At 36.1% G+C, this 26,042-nt stretch overlaps 1 protein-coding gene, 1 long non-coding RNA gene and 1 other non-coding gene across 7 annotated transcripts in view; 2 read left to right on the top strand and 1 right to left on the bottom strand.

The window, feature by feature from the left end:
- Positions 1-1,581: 1,581 nt before the first annotated feature.
- Positions 1,582-7,850, bottom strand: LOC140633705 (uncharacterized). Its single transcript, XR_012031296.1, has 3 exons — positions 7,327-7,850; positions 5,048-5,236; positions 1,582-1,824 (listed from the first exon to the last, which is right to left on the bottom strand). It is a non-coding gene; the product is annotated as an uncharacterized lncRNA (long non-coding RNA).
- ADAMTS6 (ADAM metallopeptidase with thrombospondin type 1 motif 6) overlaps positions 6,447-26,042 on the top strand; it is a 295,855-nt gene continuing 276,259 nt past the window's right edge. For 2 of the 5 annotated variants that reach the window (XR_012031294.1, XR_012031295.1), the window contains exons 1-3: positions 10,588-11,555; positions 19,109-19,484; positions 21,636-22,000. Coding sequence is in view for 3 of the 5 variants with exons in the window: in XM_072826631.1 (XP_072682732.1) it covers positions 19,388-19,484; positions 21,636-22,000 (462 nt within the window). In the remaining 2 variants the exon portion in view is untranslated. Of the gene's footprint in view, positions 6,497-10,587; positions 11,556-11,878; positions 12,196-19,108; positions 19,485-21,635; positions 22,001-26,042 lie in introns of those variants that run through there. The other 3 variants (XM_072826631.1, XM_072826630.1, XM_072826632.1) reach the window with 3 other exon arrangements.
- On the top strand, positions 25,559-25,701 carry LOC140634552 (small Cajal body-specific RNA 21). Its single transcript, XR_012031991.1, has one exon.

The following is a 26,042-nucleotide window of genomic DNA, read 5'->3' as shown; positions in this document are numbered from 1 at the left end:
GTTGTCTACACAAAAACTTTCACAGAAATGTTATAGCAAAGCACTTTTTCATAATGCCAAAAATTGGAAGCAATCCAGATGTTCTTCAAAAAACAAATGTATAAACAAAATGCAGTACATTCATATGACAGAATATTACTCAGCCACGTTGTGAGTTGCCTCAACATACTTAGTTTCCATGTGACCAGTTCCAGAAAGTGTTCAATATCAAACGATGAGTAACCCTGTAGTTTTGCAGTCAGCAAGAGCGTGCAGGGAACCGATCATGTCCTAAGGACTGCCCCTTCTAATACAGATAAGAGAGCAAACATATTTATCATGACAATCAGAATCTCCTTAAAAAGCAAAATTTAACTGTAGTATATAGGAGACATACATAAAATAATTCAGAAAGGCTAAGCACTGGGGCATTTGGGTGGCTCTGTCAATTAAGCGTCTGCCTTTGGCTCAGGTCATGATCTCATGGTCCTAAGATTGAGCATTGGGCTCCTTGCTTCTCTCCCTCTGCCCCTCCCCCTGCTTGTGCTCTCTATGTCTTAAATAAATAGATAAATAAAATCTTTTTTTTTTTTTAAAAAAAAGGCTAAGCATAAAGGGATCAAAAATGTCTATATAGCATATAGGAGTTTTTGGTCCATTTTGAAATTGAGTTGTCTGTCCTCTTACTGCATTTTGAGAGTTTTTGTGTATTCTGGAAATAAATCCTTTATCAGATCTATGATTTACAAGTCCTAGGCAGGCTCTTGGATAGGGAAAACAGCAATGGTAGGCTGGTGAAATTTGAGTAGGGTCTACAATTTAGTTAATAGTATTGTACCATTGATAGTTTACTGGGCTCAATAATTTTAATATAGTTATATAAGTTGTTAACATTAGGGAAGCCAGGTGAGAGATATATGGGAACTCTACTACTCCTGCAAATTTAACATTAAAAAGCTAAAAAAAATAATAAAACTTAAAAGTGATAAGAGTTCCTACATTAGCATACTCTTTCTTTTAACATGTGGCATTTGATAACATTTAAAAGAGAAAACAAGGAAAAATATGTAGAAAGACTTAACAATAAACATTAGTGGATCAGAAATTAGAAGAAAAGGAGTTGTGAGTGGAAATGATGCCATAGTCGTATTTTCCTCTGGGTTTAGAAGCACTTCGTATGAGAATTTGGTTCTTTCCTTGGAAATGAATATTAAAATTTCTCTATATGAGAAGGAGGACTAGAATCAAGGTCTCTGAAGCTGAGGGCTTGTGAGTTTCTTCACAGCCAAAATTTTGTGAAAGGAGATCTAAAACAAAATCACTGAGGCTTATAACAAGCTATGAACCCAGCAAGGTGAAAGAGGCAAAGATAGAGCTTTTAGACCAGGAAGTAAATGGGGATATGTTAAATACCCATTGTTGCTTGGATGACTGTAATAGCTAGTCTCCAAGATCAGTGATCCTCCTCTGCTGGTATTCACCTCCACATGTGTCAGTGTTAGTGACCAATAGAATATGACAAAGAGACAGTATACCTCTTTTATTTTAAAGATTTATTTATAACTTGTGAGAGAGATAGTATGCAAGCAGGAGGGGCAAAGGGAGAGAGACTCCCAAGCAGATTTCATGTTGAGCACAGAGCCCGATTCTGGCTCAATCTCACGAGATCTCTGAGATTATGACCTGAAACCAAGAGTCAGACACTTACTGACTGTGCCATCCAGGCGTTCCTGCATCTTCTATTTTGAATTCATTTGGATTGCTAAACTCTGGAAGGAGCTTGACTCCATGATAAGAGAATGCTCAGTTTGTGTTGAGGCTCACAGGAGCAGAAACGAAGGTCTCCTGCCAACAAAGCACGACTCTGTTAGCTGTGTAAGTGAACCACTTTCAGCCTTCAGTTATCTGAACTAACCCTTGGCCATAACCTTGACTGCCACTTCATGAGAGATCCTGAGGGAGAATTATTCAGCTAAATTGTTTCTGAATTTCTGAAACACTGAAATGGTGAGAAAATAAATGTTTATTGTTTTAAGCCATTAACTTTTGGATTATTTTATTATATAGTAATAATTTTATCACGGAATGTTTAAACACCATAATAACTGGTTGTGGACTTGGGGCTGGGAGAGGCTAAGGCAATTTTGAAACACCAGGTAAAAGGGGTCAAATGGAAGGGGAGGAAATGAATAAAAATGGCAAACCATAAACATACAAGATTTCCTGGTAAAATGACCGTGAAAAGCAAATGTTAAACCAGTGAAGGAATTTAACACAAAGATAGCCAAGGCAGCATATTTTGTTTTTTGCCGCTGTTCTTCCTACTTTCTAAGGGAGCTAAATTTTATTTGAGTAATCCACTCTTGTCTACACAGCCATGTATTTAGCTAAACCGAACATGGTTGTCTTAATCCCCTTCTTAGTGATTTATTTGGGAATACATTTGGTGCAATATTGACTTAATATATATGTCTTCTGAGAAACTTTTGGGATAGATTTCTTTTTTCTGATTAAAAAAATATACAGGAGGAGATGACTTCTTCTCTTCTGGTAGATGTTACTGGGTCTGTATGGAACATCTGGAACTGTTTAGCCATTTTGTAACCATAAGGAGAGCTGCCATGGACAAATCTGGCATATTTAGTATGGCAGAGTCACAAAAGAGAAAGAACAAATTCTGATAATGTTATTGAGCCAGTGAATTAGTTGACCCTAGAGGTGCTTTGCTAGGGAACATGATATATAAGATAATAAATTCTCCTCCTAGTTTAAGTAAATTGAGACAGATTTTTTATGTTACTTGAAACTGAAGGTTTCCTAGCTGGTAGCAACATCCAACAAATGGAACATTCACTCTCAATGAAATTAATTTTATGGATTACCTGATGAAGACTTTTAAATGTATATTTTGAGGTTATTTGAAGAAATTATTTCATCTAAAAAGGGCTAGAAATTGTAACACAAAAATAGGAACAAATGAAAACATTTGCTTATGAGAAGGAATTCATTACAAGTCCCATATCTGATTAAATATGATAATTTAAGTACATTTCTACAAAGGAGATAAACTGAATCAAGTCAGAGATTGATTTAATAAATCAATAAAGAGAATTTGAACAATTCATCCAGAAAGATAAAAAAGATCAAAATTATGAAGAACAAATAAGAAGTATAGAGGACAAATTGAGGAATTCCACCAACATAGAAATTCTTAAAGAATTTGTGGAGAATGTTAAGTAATATTTGAATCGATAATGGGTGATAATTTTTCAGTATGTAGAACGATATAAATGCTCAGAAAAACATGTTCATGGAGTACTGTGCAAGATAAATAGAGGTAAAACCACACACCATGAAATCGTTTAGTGAAACAGCAAGATACCAAGGAGAAATAGTTTTCAAAGATAGGAAAAGACAGGTTATGAAGATAGGAATAACAATCTTTATTTTATTTATTTAATTATTTAATTTTTTAAAACAATCTTATTTTTTATTAACAATAGATATTGTTGCTGAGGGGGGAAAAAGCCATCAGCCTAGACTTCCATAACCAGCTAAACTTATTCAAGAATGAGGACAAAACAAATTTTCTGACATAAAAACTAAAAGCCTTTTTTACTGTATACTGTCCCTAAAAGAACTGCTAGTGGACATACTTCAACAAGAAGAGAAGCTAACTTTGGAGAAGGATGGGAGATAAAAGAAGCACACAAATTTTAACATTAATTATGAAAGGAAAACATATAAGAAGAAAATGTTTCTAGAGAAGATGTTACAAGGATACCTACTTTGGAACATCTGGCTATTCAAATAAAGATATATAACCTGTGTTTAAAAGAAAAATCCCTACAAGGTTTCCAAGTTTGTATGTTCTTGGTAGGAAAAAATAACAATTTTCCCACACCATTACTGTATACTATATGCACATAAGTTGTGATGTACCTTTAGGCATCAGAAGTTTGGAATAATCTTCTGGTAGGAAATTAATTTATGGGAAATACTTAAGGGTTTTTTGAAGACAGAGTTGGATTTCCCTCTTAACTTTTGTAAGTAAGCTCAGTTGGCTCATTAGGGTATAAAGTTCGTTTTGACTGGAGCATGATATGTATTCTTATTATCTAATGGCAACAAGGCAAAGGATTGTTTTTGCTTGAGGACAGTTGTATGTAATAAAGAAAATTTACAAAGAGCCCTAAACATAAAAGAGAAAAAAAAAGTTAAAATGGGCTATATTAGAATTAGGAATTTCTGTCTACAAAAAGCATACGTTCCTTTAAAGAGTTAGAAGGCATTCCATAGAATGGGGGTAAGAACTCAAATCTGAAATATATAGAGAGTAATCCCCAAATGAATAGATGACATTTATCCCAGTTAAAAATTATATTGGTAAAAAGACTTAAGAGTCACTTCACAATAGAGAGTAAATATTTTTAGACTATTTTAACAATAAAGGAGAGAGAATCTTGGTCCATTCGGGCTGTTCTAACAAAAATACCACAAACTGGGTACTTATAAACAACAGAATTTTTTTAGTCATAGTTCTGGAGGCTGGAAATTTGATATCTGGGTACCAGCATGGTCAGGTGAGGGTATTTTTTGTGCTTCATAGCCAGTGTCTTTTCACTATGTCCTGACAAGGTGAAAAGGCTGAGCGATCTCTATAAGGTCTCTTTTATAAGAACACTAATTCCATATATGAGGGTTGTATCCTCCTGACCTAACCGTCTCCCAAATGTTCTACCTCCTAATACCATGATATTGGGCATTAGGATTTCAACATATGAATTTTGAGAGGGACACAAACATTCAGATCATAGCAGAGAGGAATTCTGGTTTCTAAGATGAAATAGACACACTTCTCAATATTTCTCCCACCAAAACTGCACATTATATGTAGAACTTTGCACATTAAATGTAGAGCACATGTTAAGAAAACTGAAAAGTGGACTGAAAAAGCCATACTGGCCAGAGACTTGGTGAATTGAAGTTCATTTACTACACAGAAAAGACAGACAAACGTTGAATTCTGTTTATGTTACATGAAGTTCATACTGCCTGTTAGACTCACCCAAGTAGACATTTAGATATGAGTCATTGGCATATAGGGGCGCCTGGGTGGCTCAGCTGGCATCTGATTGTTGATTTTGGTTCAGGTCATGACCTCAGAGTCCTGAGATTAAGCCCTGAGTTGGGCTCTGCACTCAGCAGGGAGTCTGCTTCTCTTCCTCTAACCATCCTTCCGTCATGCTCTCTCCGTCTAAAATAAATAAATAGATCTTTAAAAAAAGTTATTGGCAAATAAATGGTCTTTAAAGTAATTGGAAAATATACATTAATCAAAGGAAAAATCAGTTGATAAAGAATAGAATGGGCATCAGGGCTGACTGAATCCTGGGCATTTTAACATTTGTAACTGAGCAGAGAAGGAGGTAGGACCATTGGGGTAGTAGGAAAACTAGAAGAGTACAGTGTCACAGAAACTGTGGGAAAAGAAATTTCCAAACGTGAGTGGTGAATTAGATTGAATGTTGCCGGGAGTTCAAGGAAGAACCACAAAATTGATCACCAGACTGGCAACATGGATGTCAGAAAAATCCTTATTTAAACTTCACTAGGGGTTCTCTCTCAGTTGGAACACACAGCGCTGACAATATAGATCGATAAATTATGTAACTTACTGCATTTTCCCTTATCACACTTTAATCTTGTTTTCCAATTTGTGAATTTATTGAGAAAAGGAACCCCCTATTTTTATACTTCTTAGCTCTTTGCTTAATGCTAAAGAGTAGACAATTGTTATTAGCATATTGGGATTTTTGCTTTATCTTAGCGATATGCTTTGACTTCATCTTTTCGACCTTTTTGACTGTTAGATATTCTTTGTATAGAATGGTTTTAACCCTTGATTATACTCATCCTTTTCAATATGTTTTTTTCTTTCTGCTATTAATCTCATACCCTAATAAAAAATTAAAGAATAAAAGTAAAGAAGTAAAGGGATAAGTAGTTAGAACTGTTTTGCCACTGTGAAGTTTCTGAAATTGCCAGATTCATTGTAATAACAAATAACCGTAACCTTTCTTGCAGTACATGGGTGGCTTAGTCAGTTAAGCGTCTCCTTCTTCTCAGATCATGATCTCAGAGTCCTGGGATCAAGCTCCATGTCAGGCTCAGAGTCTGCTTCTCCCTCTCCCTCTGCCCACCCCCCTCCACTATTTGTGTTCTCTCTCTCTCAAATAAATAAATAAAATCTTTTTTAAAAAAGTAATCTTTCTTTCTTTTTATAAAACTGTAACTTATTCCCATAATACAGATTAAAATAATAGATATTCATGTACAGTCTATACCTTGAATTAGCAGATAGTAAGATTTTATGATAATTACAGTTGTTTTGTTTTTCAAAAATTTATGGATTTAGTTGATACTACTTTGTACTCCTCCTTAATCCTGTTCTTTTCTTTCACCCCAGGTAACCATGATCTTCAAGAAACTGTAGGTTCTTCCTGTGAATGCTCTTGTAAGTTTGAGATAATATTATTTGCTGTGTTATTAAGTATATATAAATTGTAGCATATTATGTACATCCTATCTCAGTTTGAACAACATACTCTATTGCAGTATTTCAACTTAATGTTACATAATTTATTCATGTTGACATTTGTACATTTGTAGACTTAGTCCAATTTAGTAATTACAAGCAAGCATGAAATCAGAATTCATCTCATTTTTTTCTGAAAATACAAGCAGTCTAATTTTAAGAACTTTTTTTTTAATCTCTTGGTTTTTAACTAAAAAAATTAAATCTATATCCATGTACGGATGAATGGATAAAGAAGTGGCATATATATATGAATATATATGAATATTAGTCATAAAAAAGAATGAAATCTTAAAAAAAAGAATGAAATCTTGCCACTTGCAATGACATGGACAGAGCTATAATATATTATGCTAAATGAAATAAATCAGTCATTGAAAGACAAATACCATATTGATCTCACTCATTTGCAATTTAAGAAAGAAAACAGATGAACATGGGGCAAAGGGGAAAAGAAAAACGAGAGGGAAACAAGCTATAAGAGACTCTTAACTATAGAGAACAAATTGAGGGTTGATGGAGGGCAGTGGATGTGGGATGGGCTAGATGGGTGAATGGTATAAAGTAGGGCTCTTATTATGAACATTGGGTGTTGTATGTAAGTGATGAATCACTGGATTCTACTCCAGAAACCAATATTGCACTGTATGTTAACTGCCTAAAATTTAATTTAAAAATAAAAATAAAATAATTAAATCTAATTTACATGCTAACACATTAAAAATGACAAGTTAGAAGTCAATTCTTACCTCTAGAAGTTCCTCAGTTCTTATTCTTGGACTTTCAAACTCTTATGCCTTTGCCTCTTTTTTTTTTTTTCAGTCTCTGAAATACATACATACATGTGTGCATACATACGTCCAAATTCCTTCCTCTCCCAATTTTCCGTTTATTCCATCTTTGATTTCCTGAAAGGGCTCTGTGTACTTTGATTTATTAAGGCTTCTAAAAACTGCTAGGAATGCTTTTTCTTAGGTATAAGTAGGGGATTTGCTATCAACTCTACTCTGCCTGTGATCTTCATTTCTTAGAGAAAGAAATGGAAAGCTGGAGAGGAAAGTTTTTAAATAGTAAAGATTGGTCATTATAAAACTTTTAAAGAATTCTACTGCAACTTAAATTCAGTCAGGGATTAATTTAAATTTGTTTCAAGGGCAGCCCAGGTGGCTCAGCGGTTTAGCGCTGCCTTCAGCCCAGGGCCTGATCCTGGAGGCCCGGGATCGAGTCCCACGTCGGGCTCCCTGCATGGAGCTTGCTTCTCCCTCCGCCTGTGTCTCTGCCTTTCTCTTTCTCTCTCTCTCATGAATAAATAAATAAAATCTTTTAAAAAATAATAAAATAAAAAAAAAATTTCAAATAATTCAATTAAGAATTATGCATGGGTATTCATTAATACATTTCCATACTAACGGAAGTGCTATCTATAGTAAGATTACAAGATATTAATATGGCATTTATGTTGCAAGATAAAGGAGAAATAAGGGAGAAATGATAGGTTAGTTACATAGACAAGTTCACTTTATGAAAATTTGTTAGACTGAACATTTTTCATCAATTTATATATGTATGTATTTTTCCATATGAATATTCTACTGCAATAAGAATTGTCAAAAAGAGAGACATATATATGGACCCTGAATCCAATAAAAAGAGTTTTTCAGGCTTTTATTTGCATTTGAGGACATCTGCTATTTGCCGAAATTAAGGAATTATTAATGTTTTAAGAGTAATAGTGGTATAGTAGTGGTTATTTTTTTCCTTATAGTTTACAAATACAGGCAAATATTTAATGGATGCAATTAAATATTATCTGGGGTTAGTTTCAAGATAATCCAGTGGGGTGGAGTAAATAATGGGAAAAAATTGGTCATGTACTGACACTTGTTAAAACTGGATTATATATAATTTGGGGGTTCATTATAACTATTTCTCTACTTATGTATCTGAATTTTCTGTAATGCAGTTAAATATGCACACACATGCATACACATAAAAAGCTACATTCACACTTCATTTCTCATGCTAATAATGTTTCTCCCTTACTCATACCACTTTTTTCTACACTCAGTCATTTGGAGGAGAAAAGGATATCTGTTGGAAATTTTCATTACTCTTTTTAGACGCAGGATGGCACTGTTTGAATAAGTAATTAGCCGCAGTCCACTTCTCATTGAATAAGCTCCTTTCCTCTACAATGTGGATACTTCTTAGGGCAATTTGTCTTAGTTGAGAGTGAAAACTTTTGAGATAACTTGTAGAGATGATACTACTCACACCTTAACTTTATTTTCCTGTGCTGGCTGTATCTATCTTACACCAGATTTTTTTTTTTTTTAAATTAATGCACAACTATTTAAAGGGTGGTTTCCACACAAAAACAGCTTTGCTCTGTGCCCACTTTTTTACTAATTTTTTTGTGTTTGCAATTATTGCTAGGAGATTGGTCATCCATGTATTTTAATGCAAATCTATCTATCTATCTATCTATCTATCTATCTATCTATCATCTAACTTATCTATTTATCTATCATCTATCTCTCAGTCATCTAATCATCTATCTCTCTCCATATGAATCCTTCTTCCTTAAAACTGTCAATGCCAACCCCAGGACGTATTTCTAACATTTTAAATGGCGTTGAGCCAAATACTACTGATTAAGGTCAAGATGAGGACTATGGACAAAAGCTTTCCCCTTCAACGGTCAGAAAAAGAATGGAAATAACTGTATTTTTGGACGTTCTCAGTCTGATTCATGCCTTCTTTTAGCCAACTATTCATGTATTCACCAGAAGAATTACACCTACTACCTCCGGTGTAGGAAGGGGGGAAAAAAAAGTCAAATGAGCAATAATGTTAGCAGAAGCTTGAAACTTAAGAGCCGGTATTCAAGAAAGGTCCTCCTCCCCACCCCCTTCCCTCCGGTCCAATTCCCCTTTCTGGTTCTGGCCATCGGAAATTGACTTGGCGTTAACTACCGACTGGAATTTCTAGGCGTCAATACCACCGCCCCCTGCACCCCCAGCCCAGCCTCGGAAACTCTTAAACCTCTCCCTTCCCTACACTCAACCATAGAGACAGATAAATGATGCAGCAGATTACACCGTTGAAAGACAACATTTGTCCTGGGCTATTTTCACTTTTTTTTTTTTTTTTTTCCTGTTTCCGATTTGTGTGCCAGACTTTGTTTGCTTGCTTAGGACATGGAAAACATATTTGGGCATTTCCCCCACACTTTAAATGCCAGTGGCTTTCTCCCAGCAAATGAAAGCGAAAGTGCTACGCTGTAGTGGTGTTTTATCCTTCAAAGTATGGACTGGCAGCTGGAGTGTCCGGAGGTGTGGGGGGTGGGGGGTGGGGGGGGGTGGGATGGGGAAGCCTGAAGAACCAGTTTTGAGGTTTTTGTTTATCTTGAGATCACAGCAGGGTTCCTGTTGTGTTTTTTTCCCTCCTTTTTTTGGGGGGGGGGATGTCTGACTTTGGATTTATTTTCATTTGGACAGTCATTGAGGTTTCATTCAATGTACTGACTTAAAAAAAAATACACTCCACTTGCAGCTTTCCCCGGTTGCATTTTAACACACCATCCAGTCTCACCCTCATCTGGAAATAATGCAAGCTTCTCTCTTCCCCCGCTCCCGCCTCCCCAACCTTCCCCCCCCCCCCCCCCCCCCCGCTCCTTTTAAAGCCCCACATAACCTGAAGTCGGTAATCAGATGGAAAATGTGCTGGTCTTAGTTTACTTTTAGTCTACTCTCCCTGTTGGTGGCAATTTTCGTTGTTGAGGTACAGTGAAAAACAGGCTGTTTTATGCACATATAGCTACTGAGTCTTGCAACCCGCCACCGACCTCAGTTTGCTCTGAGTTTCCCCAAAGACACTTCATGTGCCACTTTTAATATTTCTGTTGTGTGGACTTCAAAAACAAAAACCCTTAGGACACCGGGGCATCTTAACAGTGACACGAATTCATCTCAAGTCATTCATCCTCTCCCTCCCCCTTCCTTTTTTTTTTTTTTTCCTTTTTCTTTTTTCCTTTTTCTTTTTTCCCCCCAAGAAACAACTAATCACAAACCAAGGCTAGAATTTCTAAAAAAGCGGAGGAGGAGGAGGAGGAGGAGGAGGAGGAGGAAGAGGAGGAGGAAGAAGAAGAAAAAAGGCGGAGTGGGGTAGGGGATGGAGTTGAGAAGGGCCAGAGTTTCTCTCATTCACAGGGTGGAAAAGTTGACATTGTCTAAGCCCTTCTGAATGGCTGGGAGTCGGTTACCCTGATTGTACCTCTCCCTCCCCTCCCCCTCCACGTGACGACCCAGGACACATGCGCACCCGACGCAGCCCGGCACATCTGCACACTGACGTCAGTGTGCTCTGCCTCCGAGGAAAAGCTGCCAAAATTTTCTCCTGCTGCAATTCAAGTTGGCTGGGGGCCGGTAGTGAGATCTAGGGCTACTTCAACAAAACTTTGCTGCCCTTCCTGCTCCTCTTGTCTTCTTTTCTCTTGATACCTTTTGATGCTCTTCACATGTTATTTGCATAGCAAAGGCACTAAGCTGTCCAGGAAGAGAGGGCACCACTTCCACCCCCAATAAGCCTTCTTCCCCCCCCCCACCTTCCCTTCCTTCCTTTCTTTTTTTCCTTTCCTTTTTTTTTTTTTTTTGGAGGGGGGTGTTGAGAGAGAGAGAGAGAGAGAGAGAGAGAGAAAGGGTGTTTGCAAAGGCAGCATCTCAGGATGATAGCCTGGATGTGTTGATGGCATCTCTTTTATTGCCAAATCGGAAAGTCCGTTCTCTAAAGCCCGGTTTAGCCAGACTATAGGGTTTTATTCTGGCTGCAGAATAAGTAACTGACTGCTGTGGCTTTGCAAAGGGGGGCAGAAAAAAAAAAAGAGAGAGAGAGAGAGAGGAGAGAGAGTACGTGAGTCGTCCAGTGCAATCTCTATTGTTTGAAACTTACTTTTTATCAGAATTTGAAGATGAAAACGGTAAGGAAGACTTAACAATATTCAATGAAACCGTTTTTTTTTTTAATTAAAACTTGTGCTTTGCTTGTCTTCCGAATAACGCGTAGAAAACTTTTTCTCTCTCTGTGTGTGTATGTGTGTGCGTGTGCGTGTGTGTGTGTGTGTTTTTAATGGCAATGAGTGAGCTTGACTGAACTCATTTTACAGATAGAAATCTTTTTAACTCCAGACTAGTCGGGGGTTGGAGAAATCTGGGTCTTGCAAGTATTTTATGATGCAAAAAATACATGTTTATATGATACGAATAGACATGTTTTGTGAAATATGACTTGATTATGATTATTGTGGTCTTTTAACTAATCACCAAATAGTAATTGAGAAAGCAATAACGATGTGTATTTTAAACTGATTTCTAGTTTTCTTAAAGAAAAACCTGCATTTTATAGTTTCATGTCAGTGTCTGAAGTAGTCAGACAAGTGCATATTTTATGCCTGGGCTCAGAGGGCAGAATTAATGTGCTAGCTATAGCCCCGATGCTCTAGGATATGTTAAGCTTTTAATAGGCTAATCAAAGAGATGGAAGCGTGTGTTTTTGATTTACTTTTGGCCACTTGGGACGACGTGCTAGACTCATAACCCTCCGGAGCCTTAAATATCTGGGTATGTCTGTATATATGGTATATGGGATCAAAGTTCAGGGACTGAGAGGGGGGGCAGTTGGAGTGCTGGAGGGGGTTTTGGAAAGCTGCCTTCTGATAATGTGTACTACAATTCCTGTCTTTGGTAATTTCTTTCCTTGTTGTACTAGAGGCAAAGAGAGTGAAAAAGCGCACTGAGAGGGAACAAGAGAGTGAGTTTCTTACTCTTGTTTTTATTTGAGCTGCCGGTGCAACGCGTTTGGGCCAAATGCCAACTGTCTGGGTCACACGCGTTTTATCCAAATAGATTTAGCGCTGCTGTCTGGAAATGGGCTGCTGAATGTTAACTTTAGGATCAACTCAACCAGGGCAGCTCAGACTGTTACCCTCTGTCTGGGTGAAGTAGGATTGGTGGGGGGGTAGGGGGGTTGCAGAATGGAGGAGGAAAGGGGAAACTGAACCATTGCTTGGAACTTTTAAAAAAGACACTGAAGTGTGATTTTTAACATATTCTTTTATATTCAAATTTCTTAGACTAATTTTCTTTTCTTTCTTTCCTTTTTTAACTTCTGTTGATTAGCCCAAAATATAGGAATGACAGTTTTTTAAATTAACGACAGGGAAAGAAATGTAACATAAACTGGTGTAGTTGAAAGAAATTGGGAAAATTAATTTTGGAAATAATTGTTTTCCTGTGTTTCACCAAAGTAGTAACTACAGTTCTGGTTTATATTAATTTCGTGCTTAAATGTGATCATTGGTGTTTTTGATTTTTGTAGAATAGCATATAGAGGCAAATAACTTGATTTCAAATAAATCAAATTCATTCATCTGCCACAAATGGCAGCAAATGAAATCTATCTTGTGTTACTAATATTTTTGTGATGCTCAAGGGGAAAAACCTCTAACCTCAAGACCTGAAATATTTTAATACTTTTCATGTCTAGGCCAATATGTGTAAGATTAATTTCTACTCTTGTCTACTCTTACCACTTCCTCTTCATTTCCTTAGCAACCACTAGTAGCTACTAGTGGTTTAGGATGGACCTCTATGCCAAATCCTACCCCGTGTGTGACTTTTATGAGAAAATAAAGAGAGTTAACATATTTAAGAAAGTTAATAGCACCTTCTTGAGGGAAGAAGAAATGGCAGAAGAGATGGAAAATTCTCTTGGTTCTACCCAAAGACAGTTGAGATTATCAACATTTTGTAATGGCTTCAGAAGAAAAAAGGTGCTTCTGCTTCTCAGGAAAGAAGTTATAATACCAAAAAAAAAAAAAAAAAAAAGAAGTTATATATTATATTATAGTTGCCATCTGGAAAAAAACGGTTTGGGACTATATGCAGTTTGGGGCTTGATTTTTGTAGAATGGTGTTTTTTACATTTTTTGCTTTTGGCTTATTTGCTCTTCTTGATAGGTAAGTTTTGAGTGTGTTTAAATACACCTTTGGAAACTGATCTCACAAAGTTTATAAATGATCTGGAAACCTTTGTACTTATAGCTTAATAGTGTGTCCTTGGCACATAGTAGGTGATGCTGCTAAATGTTAGTCGAGAGAGTAAATGGCAAATGAAATTTGAAGTTAATTTTCACATATAAAAGTTAAATATGTGAAGAGAGCATAGTATTGTTTCTTCCTCTGTGAAGACCACATCAGCCTTAAAATAACCAACCTGAGTTAAGATGAATGAAAGAAGTTGAGTAGGATATTATACATGTTCTTTAGCTCTCTAATAAGAGTTCATGAGAGGAAATTATTACTTTGGCTACAACCAGATCACTTGAGTAGGAAGTAAAGATGATAAAGGAAAAAGAAAAGTAAGTACCCTTCAACTAGGGAGACTACTGAGGCAGTAACTGTGGAGCAAGTTGTCTGATCTTATTTCCACTTGACTAGGGTAGCTTTGATCCAAGGAAGCAGGTAAATGATCCCTTAACTTTACTGGCCGGTACATGTGTATTAGGAAAAAAAGCATATGTGAAATCAAAGTAAAATGGAAGTTTTCAAATTTAGAATATTTGTTAGCCCAGTTATCATGACCTAAATTCTTTATTATTTGCTCTAAAAGACAATACAATGTTACTGATTGATTCCTATCATTGTATTTAACTATTACACATTTGCGGGGGAAGGAGGAACATGGAACTATTTTTGAAGGAGGGCCTTTGAAAAGTGATGAGTAAGATAAAGAGGAGAAGGGGCCAATATTTCTTTAGTCATTAAAGTGAAGTGTGCTGACACTTTACATGATCTGTAATCTAATTTAATCTCTCGACAAGTCTTTGTAAGGTAGATACTATTATTCTAGTTTTATTGATGAGAAAACACCTCCAGAGAGGTTAAGTAACTTGGAGTCAAGCCAGAACTCAAAGCCTTTGTCCTTTCCACAACATAATAATACTTCGCCTATGCAATGTTAAGACTTAATACATTATGATTTATGGACAATTATGTAATATTTTAATGTTAGTTTGAATTATGGAAACTACATTTGAAAAAGTCAGTGTTCATGCACATTTGTTTATAGTATCCAGATTAACCTCTCCAGCAGGTGTCTGAAAGTAGATTAACCATTGTAAATAGCAAAAAACTACTTTTATTGTATAGGTAACTAAGAGAGGTTGATATATTAGTTGTTGTTGGTTTTAGTTGAGCTGAGCCAACTCATTTGCTTACTATTTAAGTTCCTTCTCTGACACCAGAGGATTGAGAAAAAAGTAGGGAGTGAGGAAGGGTGTGAGAAAAGAGAAACTCAAATTTATTGAGTGCCCATGTGCCAGATACTGTAGCGAGTGGTGGAAACAAGACTGTAGCTTTGGTTTAACTTTAAAGCTCCTGCTCTTTCTATTATGCACCAATGCACTTTTTACTACAAGTCCTTAAATCAAATGTTAGTCTACTTCTAGCCAAGTAGTTACATATTACTTTTTCTCTCAATGCTACTGGCTTACTTAACTTGGGCGTTTACTGGACAGTGGTAATAATTGTAAGAGTGGAGGTTACAAAACTGAAGCAGGAAATTTCTTAAGGGGAAAATACTTGTTCCCTAAACCCAGACACCTTTAAGTTTGTCATTAGTTTGAGAGCCCAGGAAAATAGGAAAAAAGGATGAAGGTTTCATGCAAATCTATCACCACTAATAGAAAATGAACTCAAATGTGTTCATTATCTGTTCTTCTTTAGAGGAGGATTAAGGTATATGAAGGACCATTTAATGTCAGACATTATATTGCAAAACAGTCAAGTGTCTGAAGAGTGAATCTTGTTTATGAAGTGACAGTTTCACCTTAATATCTCATGGGAGGATGGGGAAGACTGTGTAAGTGTGGAGACTAAGTAGGCTAGGAATCAAGATAACTGGATTCTTTTCACTGTTATTGACTAATGGTGTGACTTCATCTCTTTATAGATTTTTGCCTGAGTAAGCAACTTCTTCCTAAATCATTGCAGAAATAGTTTTGAGATGAAACAATTACTCCATATAAAGTTGCTTAAACTATGCACATTAATTATTTTTTTAATTTTATTTTTAAAAAATATTTTACTTATTTATTCCTGAGAAACACAGAGAGAGGCAAAGACAAAGGCAGAGGGAGAAGCAGGCTCCCTAAAGGGAGCCCTATGTGGGACTCGATTCCGGATCCGGGGATTACGACTTGAGTCAAAGGCAGATGCTCAACCACTGAGCCACCCAGGCACCCCACATTAATTATTTTATACCCTTTATTATGGATGTATTATTTGACAGTAGTTATATGGGACTGCTATTAAATATTTAAGTTAGAGTACCTTAAATTGGAAGTATGATATGGTAGAAAGAATTTAGACTTTAGACCCAGGTAGCCCTCTGGACTCTTGGCTCGGCTATTTTCCAGCTCTCTGGCCACGAAATTCAACTTCCTTATCTATAAATTGGGAGCTGTATTGTTATCAATTCTTGCAAAAAAAAAAAATCATCATGGACGTAGTGGCTTAAAACAACTCACATTTATTACATCAAAGTTGTGTGATTCAGGAAACTGGGCATGGCTTGGCTTTGTCCTGTGCTTCAGGATCTTTCATGAGGCTGCAACCAAGATGCTGGCAAGGACTCAGGTCACCAAAGAATGCTCAACTGGAGAGGGATTTGCTTCCTTCATGTATTAGTGGGCAGGGACCGGTTTCTCACAGGCCATTAAGGGCCTTAGTTCCTTGCTAGTGGTTGTCTGGAGGCTGCTCTCAGTTGCTTGCCATGTGAGCCCTTCCGTATGACAGCTTGCTTCATCAAAGCTAACAAGGGAGAGAGTCTACTAGTAAGATAAAAGCCAGAATCTTTTATAATCAAATCATCCAGGTAACATTTTTCTCAACATTTTTTTTTTTTTTTTTTTTTGGTAACATTTCTCCAGTTACTCAAGGGAAGGGGATTACACAAAGGTGTGGCTATTAGGAGGAGGCTCATTGGGGCCATGTTAGAGGCGGTCTTGTAGAGGGGCAATGATACCTACTTTGTTATGAATACTAAAAGAAGTAACATATATTTAAAGTTCTCTTCATTTTTGGTCTCACCGTAAACTACCTTTCTAGATATGACCCGTGAGTCTTCTCCATAGGACTCAAACTTACTATTATTACTAAAATGATTTTTTTAGAAAAGATTTTATCACGAGAGACACAGAGAGAGAGAGATTGAGATAGAGAGAGAGAGAGGCACAGACACAGGCAGAGGGAGAAGCAGGCTCCATGCAGGGAGCCTGACGTGGGACTGGATCCCTGGTCTCCAGGACCACACCCTGGGCTGAAGGCGGTGCTAAACCACTGACCGCTGAGCCACCCAGGGTGCCCAAAGATTTTATTTATGTATGTATTTATTTATTTATTTATTGAGAGTGCAGGAGTGAGAGAGAGAAGCAAACTCCCCACTGAACAAAGAGCCTGATGCAGGGCTTGCACCAGGGACCCTGGGATCACAATCTGAGCCAAAGGCAGACAATTAACCAGTTAATTAGCACCCCTTAAAATGACTTTCCTTTTTTTTTTCTTGCCATTTAGACTTTGTAGTATCTATTTATTTAATTTACTAAGATTACCCCCATCAATTTGACTTGTGAAATTGTATTCATCTTCCAGGGCCTATCTCAACTGCCACTTTTTAAATTAGCTTTTCTTGACTTATTCTTCTCTGACTCAGAAATCCTTTCCCTCATCTGATCTCCTCAATGCCTTTCGTAACGTTATTATGTCAAATGTCAGTCTGCCTTGAATTTTTTTCTTTGTTGCTTAGATCGTGAACTCCCAAAGGGCAAGGATTGTGTTAATATTTTCTGTATCCTCATATTGTTATAACATCATTTTAAGAACATAGTAAGGCATATTTGTTGATTAATGAATTAGTTTTTGGATGGAAGGAGGGTTTTTTTTTTAAGATTTTATTTATCTATTTATGAAAGACACAGAGAAGCAGACACATAGGCAGAGGGAGAAGCAGACTCCCTGTGGGGAGCCCAGTGTGGGACTCGATCCCAGGACGCCAGAATCATAATCTGAGCCAAAGGCAGACGCTCAACCACTGAGCCACCCAGGTGCCCTGGATGGAAGGAGTTTTAAATGATGGTGGTTGTTTTATATGTTGCACTAACCAATATTTCTAGCATCATAAAGAATGAAGTATTCCACATAAATTAATTTTCCAATTAACTGCAAATATCCTTTTATATGCCTAAAATGATTTTCTTTTAGTCGCTATTTATTTACTCATTTACTCATTTTTTTGACCAACAAATATGTAAATATTTATCATATAATCCCATACATTAGGAATGTGGAATGAAAATCTTTCTAGTGCTTATTGTGTATTTCTCTGTATTAGTAGTAAGTTATCTTATTAAAAGTGACTTAATCTTTTATTCCTGACTCAGGCAGTATTTTGAATATCAGATATTGAGCTGTAACACAGTCACATACACAGTAGACATTGTCCGAAACTACTTAAGGACCATTTGCCTCTACCCCAAACTGTGTTACTTTGGGGTTCTACAACTAATTTTTAGTTTTTCTTTCCTTTTTTTCACTTTTGTCCTGGTAGTGATGTAGTTTCTTGGTACCTTTGCTATTTTCTTCTTCTAAAGTGTACCGTGTGCTGGGAAACCGGGTAGTCACATACCCTAGCATTCTGTATGAAATGTAAATTCATGGACTATGTGTGAGGTTGTGACTCGAGAGGAAATCACATGAGATAGGACAGGAAATCTCTCGTGATACCTGAAATGAATTTTAAAAATGCTTTTCTTTTCAGAAAAATGAATTTCTTTTCTATTCAGTTACATTCTAAATAGTTGAAGTTGTCTCATATGTGTTGCTTTTTAAGTCATGTAAGACTCAGAGATAAAATCAAGGGGCTACAGTAAATATGGTTCAAATTTTTACAAGTTTTGTTTGTGCTGGTGTCTGAGTGTTCACAGACAACTGCTAAATGTCACTGTATATTTGTAGATCTACTCTAAGAAAAAATGATAAGTGCCTCATAAAGAAACAAATTAATCTTGAATATGACTGTTCTAAAAAGCATGTTAAGGAATGGGATCATATGCTGTTTATCCCTTACATAAAATGAATTTTGATTGTGAAGTCCCTCTACCTTTTATTTTATTGAAAGGAGGTTAGTCACCATACCCATACATTGTTTTCTTCAAAGTTAAAAAAAAAATTTTTTTATGATTCCACTTCATATTGCTACTTTGATTATTAAATAGCACTGGCATTATCCTACTTACCATTTAGGCTTCTAATTGTTTAGTCTTGTGAATGTTTATTTAGATTATAAAGAAAAACAACAGTCTGATTTATATTAAATTACTTTGTAGTCTTTGTCTTTTGGCAAACATTCAGCAATACAATTCTGTACCTACAAGATATTTTCATTTAACATAATTTTTTTGTTTTGTTTTTCTAGGTTAAAAAATGGCCATACTTTAGTAACTAACCAGCCAAATGTTTTGCTAATGAAAATTTTACCATCATTCTTTATTTCCTTTTGGATTGAGAAAATGAATCCAGATATAGAAGAAAGTACGAGATGTTGGACAAAAGTACCTGTTAAACAGTGGAACATCTAATAATTAATTTGCAAGAAATTTTAAAGACATAAAATTGTTATGCTTCGATTTTGGTATGGTATTGACTCTCTAGCACATAGGTAGCCCTCCAAAAAAATCATCCAGTTTTCTAAATTATGGAAATTTTGTGGAAGACGTTGACCTGGATTTTGAGCCTCATCATGGCTTCATCGGAATTTCATAGTGACCACAGGCTTTCATACAGTTCTCAAGGTAGGAGTCCTGCTTTTGAAAGTGACAAAAAATATTGCTATTAATTTGACAGGAAAAGATTCTGACTATTTAAGTCGGGTGAACATTTTCTATGGGATATGTAGTGATAGGAATGGAGACCTGCTACATCATTCAGTGCTAGTTTCATAAATCCTAAGTGCTCTAAGTAGTCTATCTTGTTATACTATTATTTAACATATAGTATATTTTAAAGGTGACTGGTCTTTCTTAGAAGTTGATATACCCAGGCCTCGTCTTTTGAATCTTAAACTTTAATAAGCTCATCTGTTGCTAAGGGTTACAGGCAAGGTCATGTTCAAAAGGAACCCAAAGGTTTATGCTATAAAAGAGCAAGAAGAAGCTAGACATATTCTGGTACAAGATCCTTCTAATATGGATCCTTAGTGAAAAAATGCTTTCTAAACTTAAGAATTCTGATATAAAAACTAGAATCTGAGTAAAAGAGTAAGAGTGGTAGAAAATTGGACTTTTCAAACTCTCATCCATGAGTTCCCTAATCTGAATCCATAAAATTGAACATTATATCATAAAAAGGTCTTAACAGAGGGCCCTGGAGTAAATGACATTTTGTTTTCCATGGACATGTCTAATCCTTATAGATTTATTAAAATAACTTTTTGACTCCCCTCCCATGAATGTATAGTAACCAATAATTTTTTGGTGTGGATGAACCAGATTTTTAGGGTTTTTATACATTGATATATATGTCTAGAAGTCGATATGTATGTAGTGTGGCTCTCAAAGTATATTAATAAAGCCATAGCATTTAGTATGTACTCTTATTTAGTATTTATTTCACTGTCTTTGAATTTATTTCTATTTGGTTGTACTCTTATGGGAGTTTATATTTGTGGGTGAATTCCATGTATAGACAGTGAGGCAATAGACAGACATTTGGTTTCCCTTAGTGGTAAACCTCGCTAAAGGAAGATGCGGTTAAGAAGGTAGATTGGAAATATTAAGTATACCTAAATGAGGAAAATATGTGTAATAATCGTCTAAATTTTTGTCAGTCTAATGTTTTTCTTTTTTTTTAGTCTAATGTTTTTCTAACAGCTTTATTGAGATACAATAAACATACAATATAATTTACCTATTTAAAGTGCACAATTCAGTGGTTTATAGTATATTCACAGAGTTATGCAACCATCGCCACAATTTTAGAACATTTCAACACCCCAAAAGAAATCCTGTGCCCATTAAAAGTCACTCCCAAATTCTCTTCAAACCACTCTCCACCCCAGCCCTAAGCAACTAATTTACTTCTGTCTCTAGAGATTTTCCTATTCTGGATTATTTCCTACAAAAGGAATCATATAATATGTGGTCTTTGGGGACTGATTCCTTTCACTTAGTATAATGCTTTTAGAGTATTAGGTAGTGAACTTTAATAATGAAGGCAGTTATTATGAAGTTTCATTCATGTCATACCAGTGTCAGTATTGTATGGAATAAAACTCCATTGTGTGAATATACCACATTATGTTTATTCATTCATCAGCTGATGAACATTCAGGTTATTTCTCCATTTTGGCTACTATGAATAATGCTGCTATGAACGGTCATGTGCAAGTTTTTGTGTGGATATGTGTTTTCATTTCTGTCAGGTAAATACCTAGGAGTGGAATTGCTGGGTCAGATGGTAGTTCTTTGTTCAACCTTCTGAGCAACTGCCAGACTGTTTTCCAAACTGGCTCCTGCATTTTCCATTCCAACTGATGATTTAAAAAAATTTCTACAAGGCTGTAGAAATTTGACATTAACTCTTTTGGCTAACTTTCTCAAACATATTTTATCTGAGGTAAATTCTATTATTTTAAATATGTGTAATTTTCACTTTTTATTTCAATATAAAATATTCATAATTCCTATAAGAACTTAGCTTTTAGACTCAATTAAGAAATAAATATAAAAAAAGAAAAATAGTTTTCAAACTAATTTTAAATTTAAATGCAATTTTGAGGAATAATTGGAATTTAATTCATTAGATTTTAAACTTCTTTTTTTTCATACCTCACATATAATGATGCTGATATAGTTATTGTTGTTTATGCTGCTACTTCTTTGTTCTGTTAAATTTTCTTTTCTTCCATGTGTTTTTTCTGGATTCTCTGCCTTGTGATTACAAAGAGGAATTCCTGACTTATCTAGAACACTACCAGCTAACTATTCCAATAAGGGTTGATCAAAATGGAGCTTTTCTCAGCTTTACTGTGAAAAATGATAAACACTCCAGGAGAAGACGGAGTATGGACCCTATCGATCCACAGCAGGCAGTATCTAAGTTATTTTTTAAACTTTCAGCCTATGGCAAGCACTTTCACCTAAACTTGACTCTCAACACAGATTTTGTGTCCAAACATTTTACAGTAGAATACTGGGGGAAAGATGGACCCCAGTGGAAACATGATTTTTTAGACAACTGTCATTACACAGGATACTTGCAAGATCAACGTAGTACAACTAAAGTGGCTTTAAGCAACTGTATTGGGTTGGTAAGTAGATGTTATAATTTTTAGTTTCTGATGGGGAATTAAGTTCATAATGTAAATGTCTTTCCTAACATTAATAATAGAGAGGTGGGTTAAGGAAGCTAACAGTCTAAATTTTTTTGTTATTCTTGCAGCCTTTGTTGTTGATGGTCCTTTGGTAATGTTTGCATTGACTTTGTAAAGAACAATTTTCATGACCCTATATTATTTGTAGAATAAATTGAGTACATTTATTGCTAGTTTCTTTGTTAGGCTTTATATATAAAACAGATTTTTTTGAATAAGAATTAATTATCCAAGATAAATCTGTTTTGAATCTTCTCATATGTTAAAATGACACTTGCTATTAAATATGATAGAAAAATACTATTCCTAGTCATCAGCACTGCTGTCTACATTTGGCATTAACACTAATTATACCATTGATAGTTTTAACAGCATGGTGAAATGAACCATGAGATGAGGGGGAAAAAAGGAAAAAAAAAAACCCGAATTAATTCTGTTGTGAGACATGAGGGCAGAGAGTGATGGGGATTTGAAGGTGAGTTAGGACATGTAAGAGATAATGAAGGCCTGTGCAAGTTCTGTGGCACTGGCAATGTGCGGCAAAGAATGAATTTAAACCACAATTTTGCTGAGAAAATTTAGAGGGTTTGTGTCTTCCTAATTTTTTCTTACCCGGTATCTAAAAAGACACATAGTACATAGTAGGTGTTTAATAGTATGTTTAAAAATTGAGATAGAATTGAACTGGGTGTGGGTACATGGAGAGGAAGTAATTGAAGATGGCTGAGGTTTCTCTTTTGAATGACAGGTATATGGATTTGACTAGGTAAGAAAGGGGATGCCACTGGAATGCTGGTTTGGAGACAAATATGATATAGTAAATGTGAGGAATCTAAAGAAATAAGGTTACATATGTTTATTTATTTATTTTTTTAAAGATTTTATTTATTTATTCATAGACACAGAGAGAAAGAGGCAGAGACACAGGCAGAGGGAGAAGCAGGCTCCATGCAGGGAGCCCGATGTAGGACTCGATTCGGTCCCCAGGATCACACCCCAGGCTGCAAGCGGCACCAAACCGCTGCACCACCGGGGCTGCCCGGTTACATATGTTTAGGTGACATTTGGGAAATATAGCTCTGAAATTTAGAAAAGAATTTAGTTCTGGAAGCAGGTAATTTGAGAGTCATCAAGTGACCATGAAATTGTGAAAGATGTTTGATGAGTCTAAAGAGGATAAGGTTGAAAATGGAGACTCTTGTAAGGGGATAGCAGAGTGTCACCCATCTATTCTTCATCCTTTATTAAGACTCTGTTTCTTGCTCTCTTTCCCTCTATTTGTTAATACCTTTCTGTTTTACTTTGCTTCCTATTGAAACTGCATGGTCCATGTTGACTAACTTTGATTACTTAAGATGTGGTCCGCCAGATTTGTCCACCAAAGTTACTGTTTTCTCCTTGGCAACTAATAAGGAATTTGTGAGCAGATACTAGGAGACTGTAAATTCTGTTCCTCACATCACACTTTTGCCCACCAGACTTAGTAACTCCTGCCTTCATTCTTATTTTGTTATATGTTTCATTTTAATCAAATGTAATATGTAAACATGTTTTTTTGAAAAAAAAAAAAAAAACTCACTTTTCACCTCCCCACCCCCCAGATAGTTTTTAAGTAGGCTTCACACCCAATGTGGGGCTTGAACTCTCGACCTGAGATCGAGTCATATGCTCTACCAATTGGGCCAGCCAGGTGCCCCTCAAAGGCCCTTTTAATCAATTCTCTTTTTAATTGTTTTATATAAAAATAATTTCAATGTAGAGATAATTAGTGTTTTCTAATCATATTTTCTCACCTATTTCAATACTACAATCCTTGCCCCATTCATTTTTTTTTATTTTTATTTTATGATAGTCACAGACAGAGAGAGAGAGAGAGGCAGAGACATAGGCAGAGGGAGAAACAGGCTCCATGCACCGGGAGCCCGACGTGGGATTCGATCCCGGGTCTCCAGGATTGTGCCCTGGGCCAAAGGCAGGCGCGCTAAACCGCTGCGCCACCCAGGGATCCCTCCTTGCCCCATTCAAAGGAAAAGACTTCCTAACATTAGTGTCGAAGTTAGTTGTTGAAAATAATGTCACATTTTAGTTTGGTTTCTATTTGGACCATGGCTTTCTTATCCAGGTTTTGTATTTTTGGAGTTTCTAACTATTGTTATTTTGTCTTATTGTGAGAAAAAATGAATTTTTTAAAAAAACAAATGATCAGTATTAACCATTTCTTTTGTTTTATATCTATTGCTTGGAATATATTCCATTCTTCTTTGGAAGCTTATTTTTTCTTAGAATCTACTGGTTAATTTCTTGAGCAATTGTAAATCTCTTATCTAAGGATTCTTTTTTCCAAACTAGTTCTATATCTTCTTTCTGAGTTTACATCCTATTTTTATTGGAGAGCATCTTCAAGTAATTACCTCAGAAAATATGTCTGAGAAGTAAAATTTCTGAGTCCTTACCTATTTGAAGTACTTTATGTTGCCCTCATGTTTGGTTAATAATTTAGCTGGATGTGGCATTTGGTTTCAAAAATCATTTTTCTTCAGAACCATGGTTGGTGGAATTGGGAAAGGGAGATACAGGGTATCAAATTCATGAGTATGATTTTATATCTTAGGGAAAGATTTAAAGATCTTTAAAAAAATTAGCATTGATTCATTCATTTTGGGTAGCAGATAGAAGTGTGCTTCTTGTTCTTTTTCTTTCCTAAGATTTTTCCTCAGTGAAAATGATATGATCTTCTCTTTATCCTTCCTATTTTAAGAATTTTATAATAATGTGATAAGCTGTAGATCTTCTTTCCTTATCCTTACTTGGTTTTAAATGGATGCTTTCAATTTAAAGACACTCCTTCAGCTTAGAGAAATAAAAAAAAAAATTCCTTAATAATTTTCTCTTCTTGTTCCCCAGTCTCTGCCTTTTTGTAATTGATTCTTCTCTTTTCTTTCTTTTTTCCTTTTTTTGTTCTAAGTTCTATGAGATTTCTCCAATTTTGCTTTATTTTCCTTCTTGGTTTAAAAATTAGTCATACTTCTAATTTTCAAGAGATTTTCCTTTTTGATTGTTCCTTTCTTTACATTTTGTTCTTATTTCTTATGTCCACAGTTATTTCCTTTTTTTTTTTTAATTTTTTATTTATTTATGATAGTCAGAGAGAGAGAGAGAGAGGCAGAGACACAGGCAGAGGGAGAAGCAGGCTCCATGCACCGGGAGCCCGACGTGGGTTTCGATCCCGGGTCTCCAGGATCGCGCCCTGGGCCAAAGGCAGGCGCCAAACCGCTGCGCCACCCAGGGATCCCTCCACAGTTATTTCCACAGTTGCCTTTTACATTTTCCCTTATTCATTCATCCAGTCACCAAATACTTATAAGTACCTATTATATATAGAATAGGCACCGATATAGGTGCTAGGAGTACAATAGTGAACAAAAGTGAAATCCCTGTCATCATAAAGCTTTCATTCTCACGGAGGGGATACACAAATAAATAAATAAAAATCACTGGCTTGGTTTCCTGGGGTGTGGGCTCAGCGTGCCCCACCTCTCCTCAGCCCAGCCTAGAGCATAGAGGTCTGCTTCCCCCTGCTATGGGAGAGGTTCTTGAGATGGGAGCCTTGCCCTCAGGACTGTCTTGGCCTCACATTAAAAAAAAAAAAAGATAAATAAATATCACAGTATGTTGGATAATTATAAGTTCTAAGGTGAAAAAATATTGAGTAAAGACATAAGGAAAATGAGGAAGGGAAGCTTGCATCTGAAGGATAGGATTTCCACGTGGAAATCTTCAAGTATAAAGATGTGATCTTTTTTTTTTAAAGATTTTATTTATTTATTCATGACAGACACACAGAGAGAGGCAGAGACGCAGGCAGAGGAGAAGCAGGATCCATGCAGGGAGCCCAATGTGGGACTCGATGTGTGGGACTCGATCCTAGGACCACAGGATCAAAGGCAGATGCTCAACCACTGAGCCACCCACCCAGGCA

This window comes from Canis lupus, chromosome 5 (genome assembly GCF_048164855.1).
Source record: "Canis lupus baileyi chromosome 5, mCanLup2.hap1, whole genome shotgun sequence".
NCBI lineage: Eukaryota > Metazoa > Chordata > Mammalia > Carnivora > Canidae > Canis > Canis lupus.
Note: the sequence above shows the minus strand (reverse complement) of the source record. Positions and strands in the feature narration are given on the sequence as shown.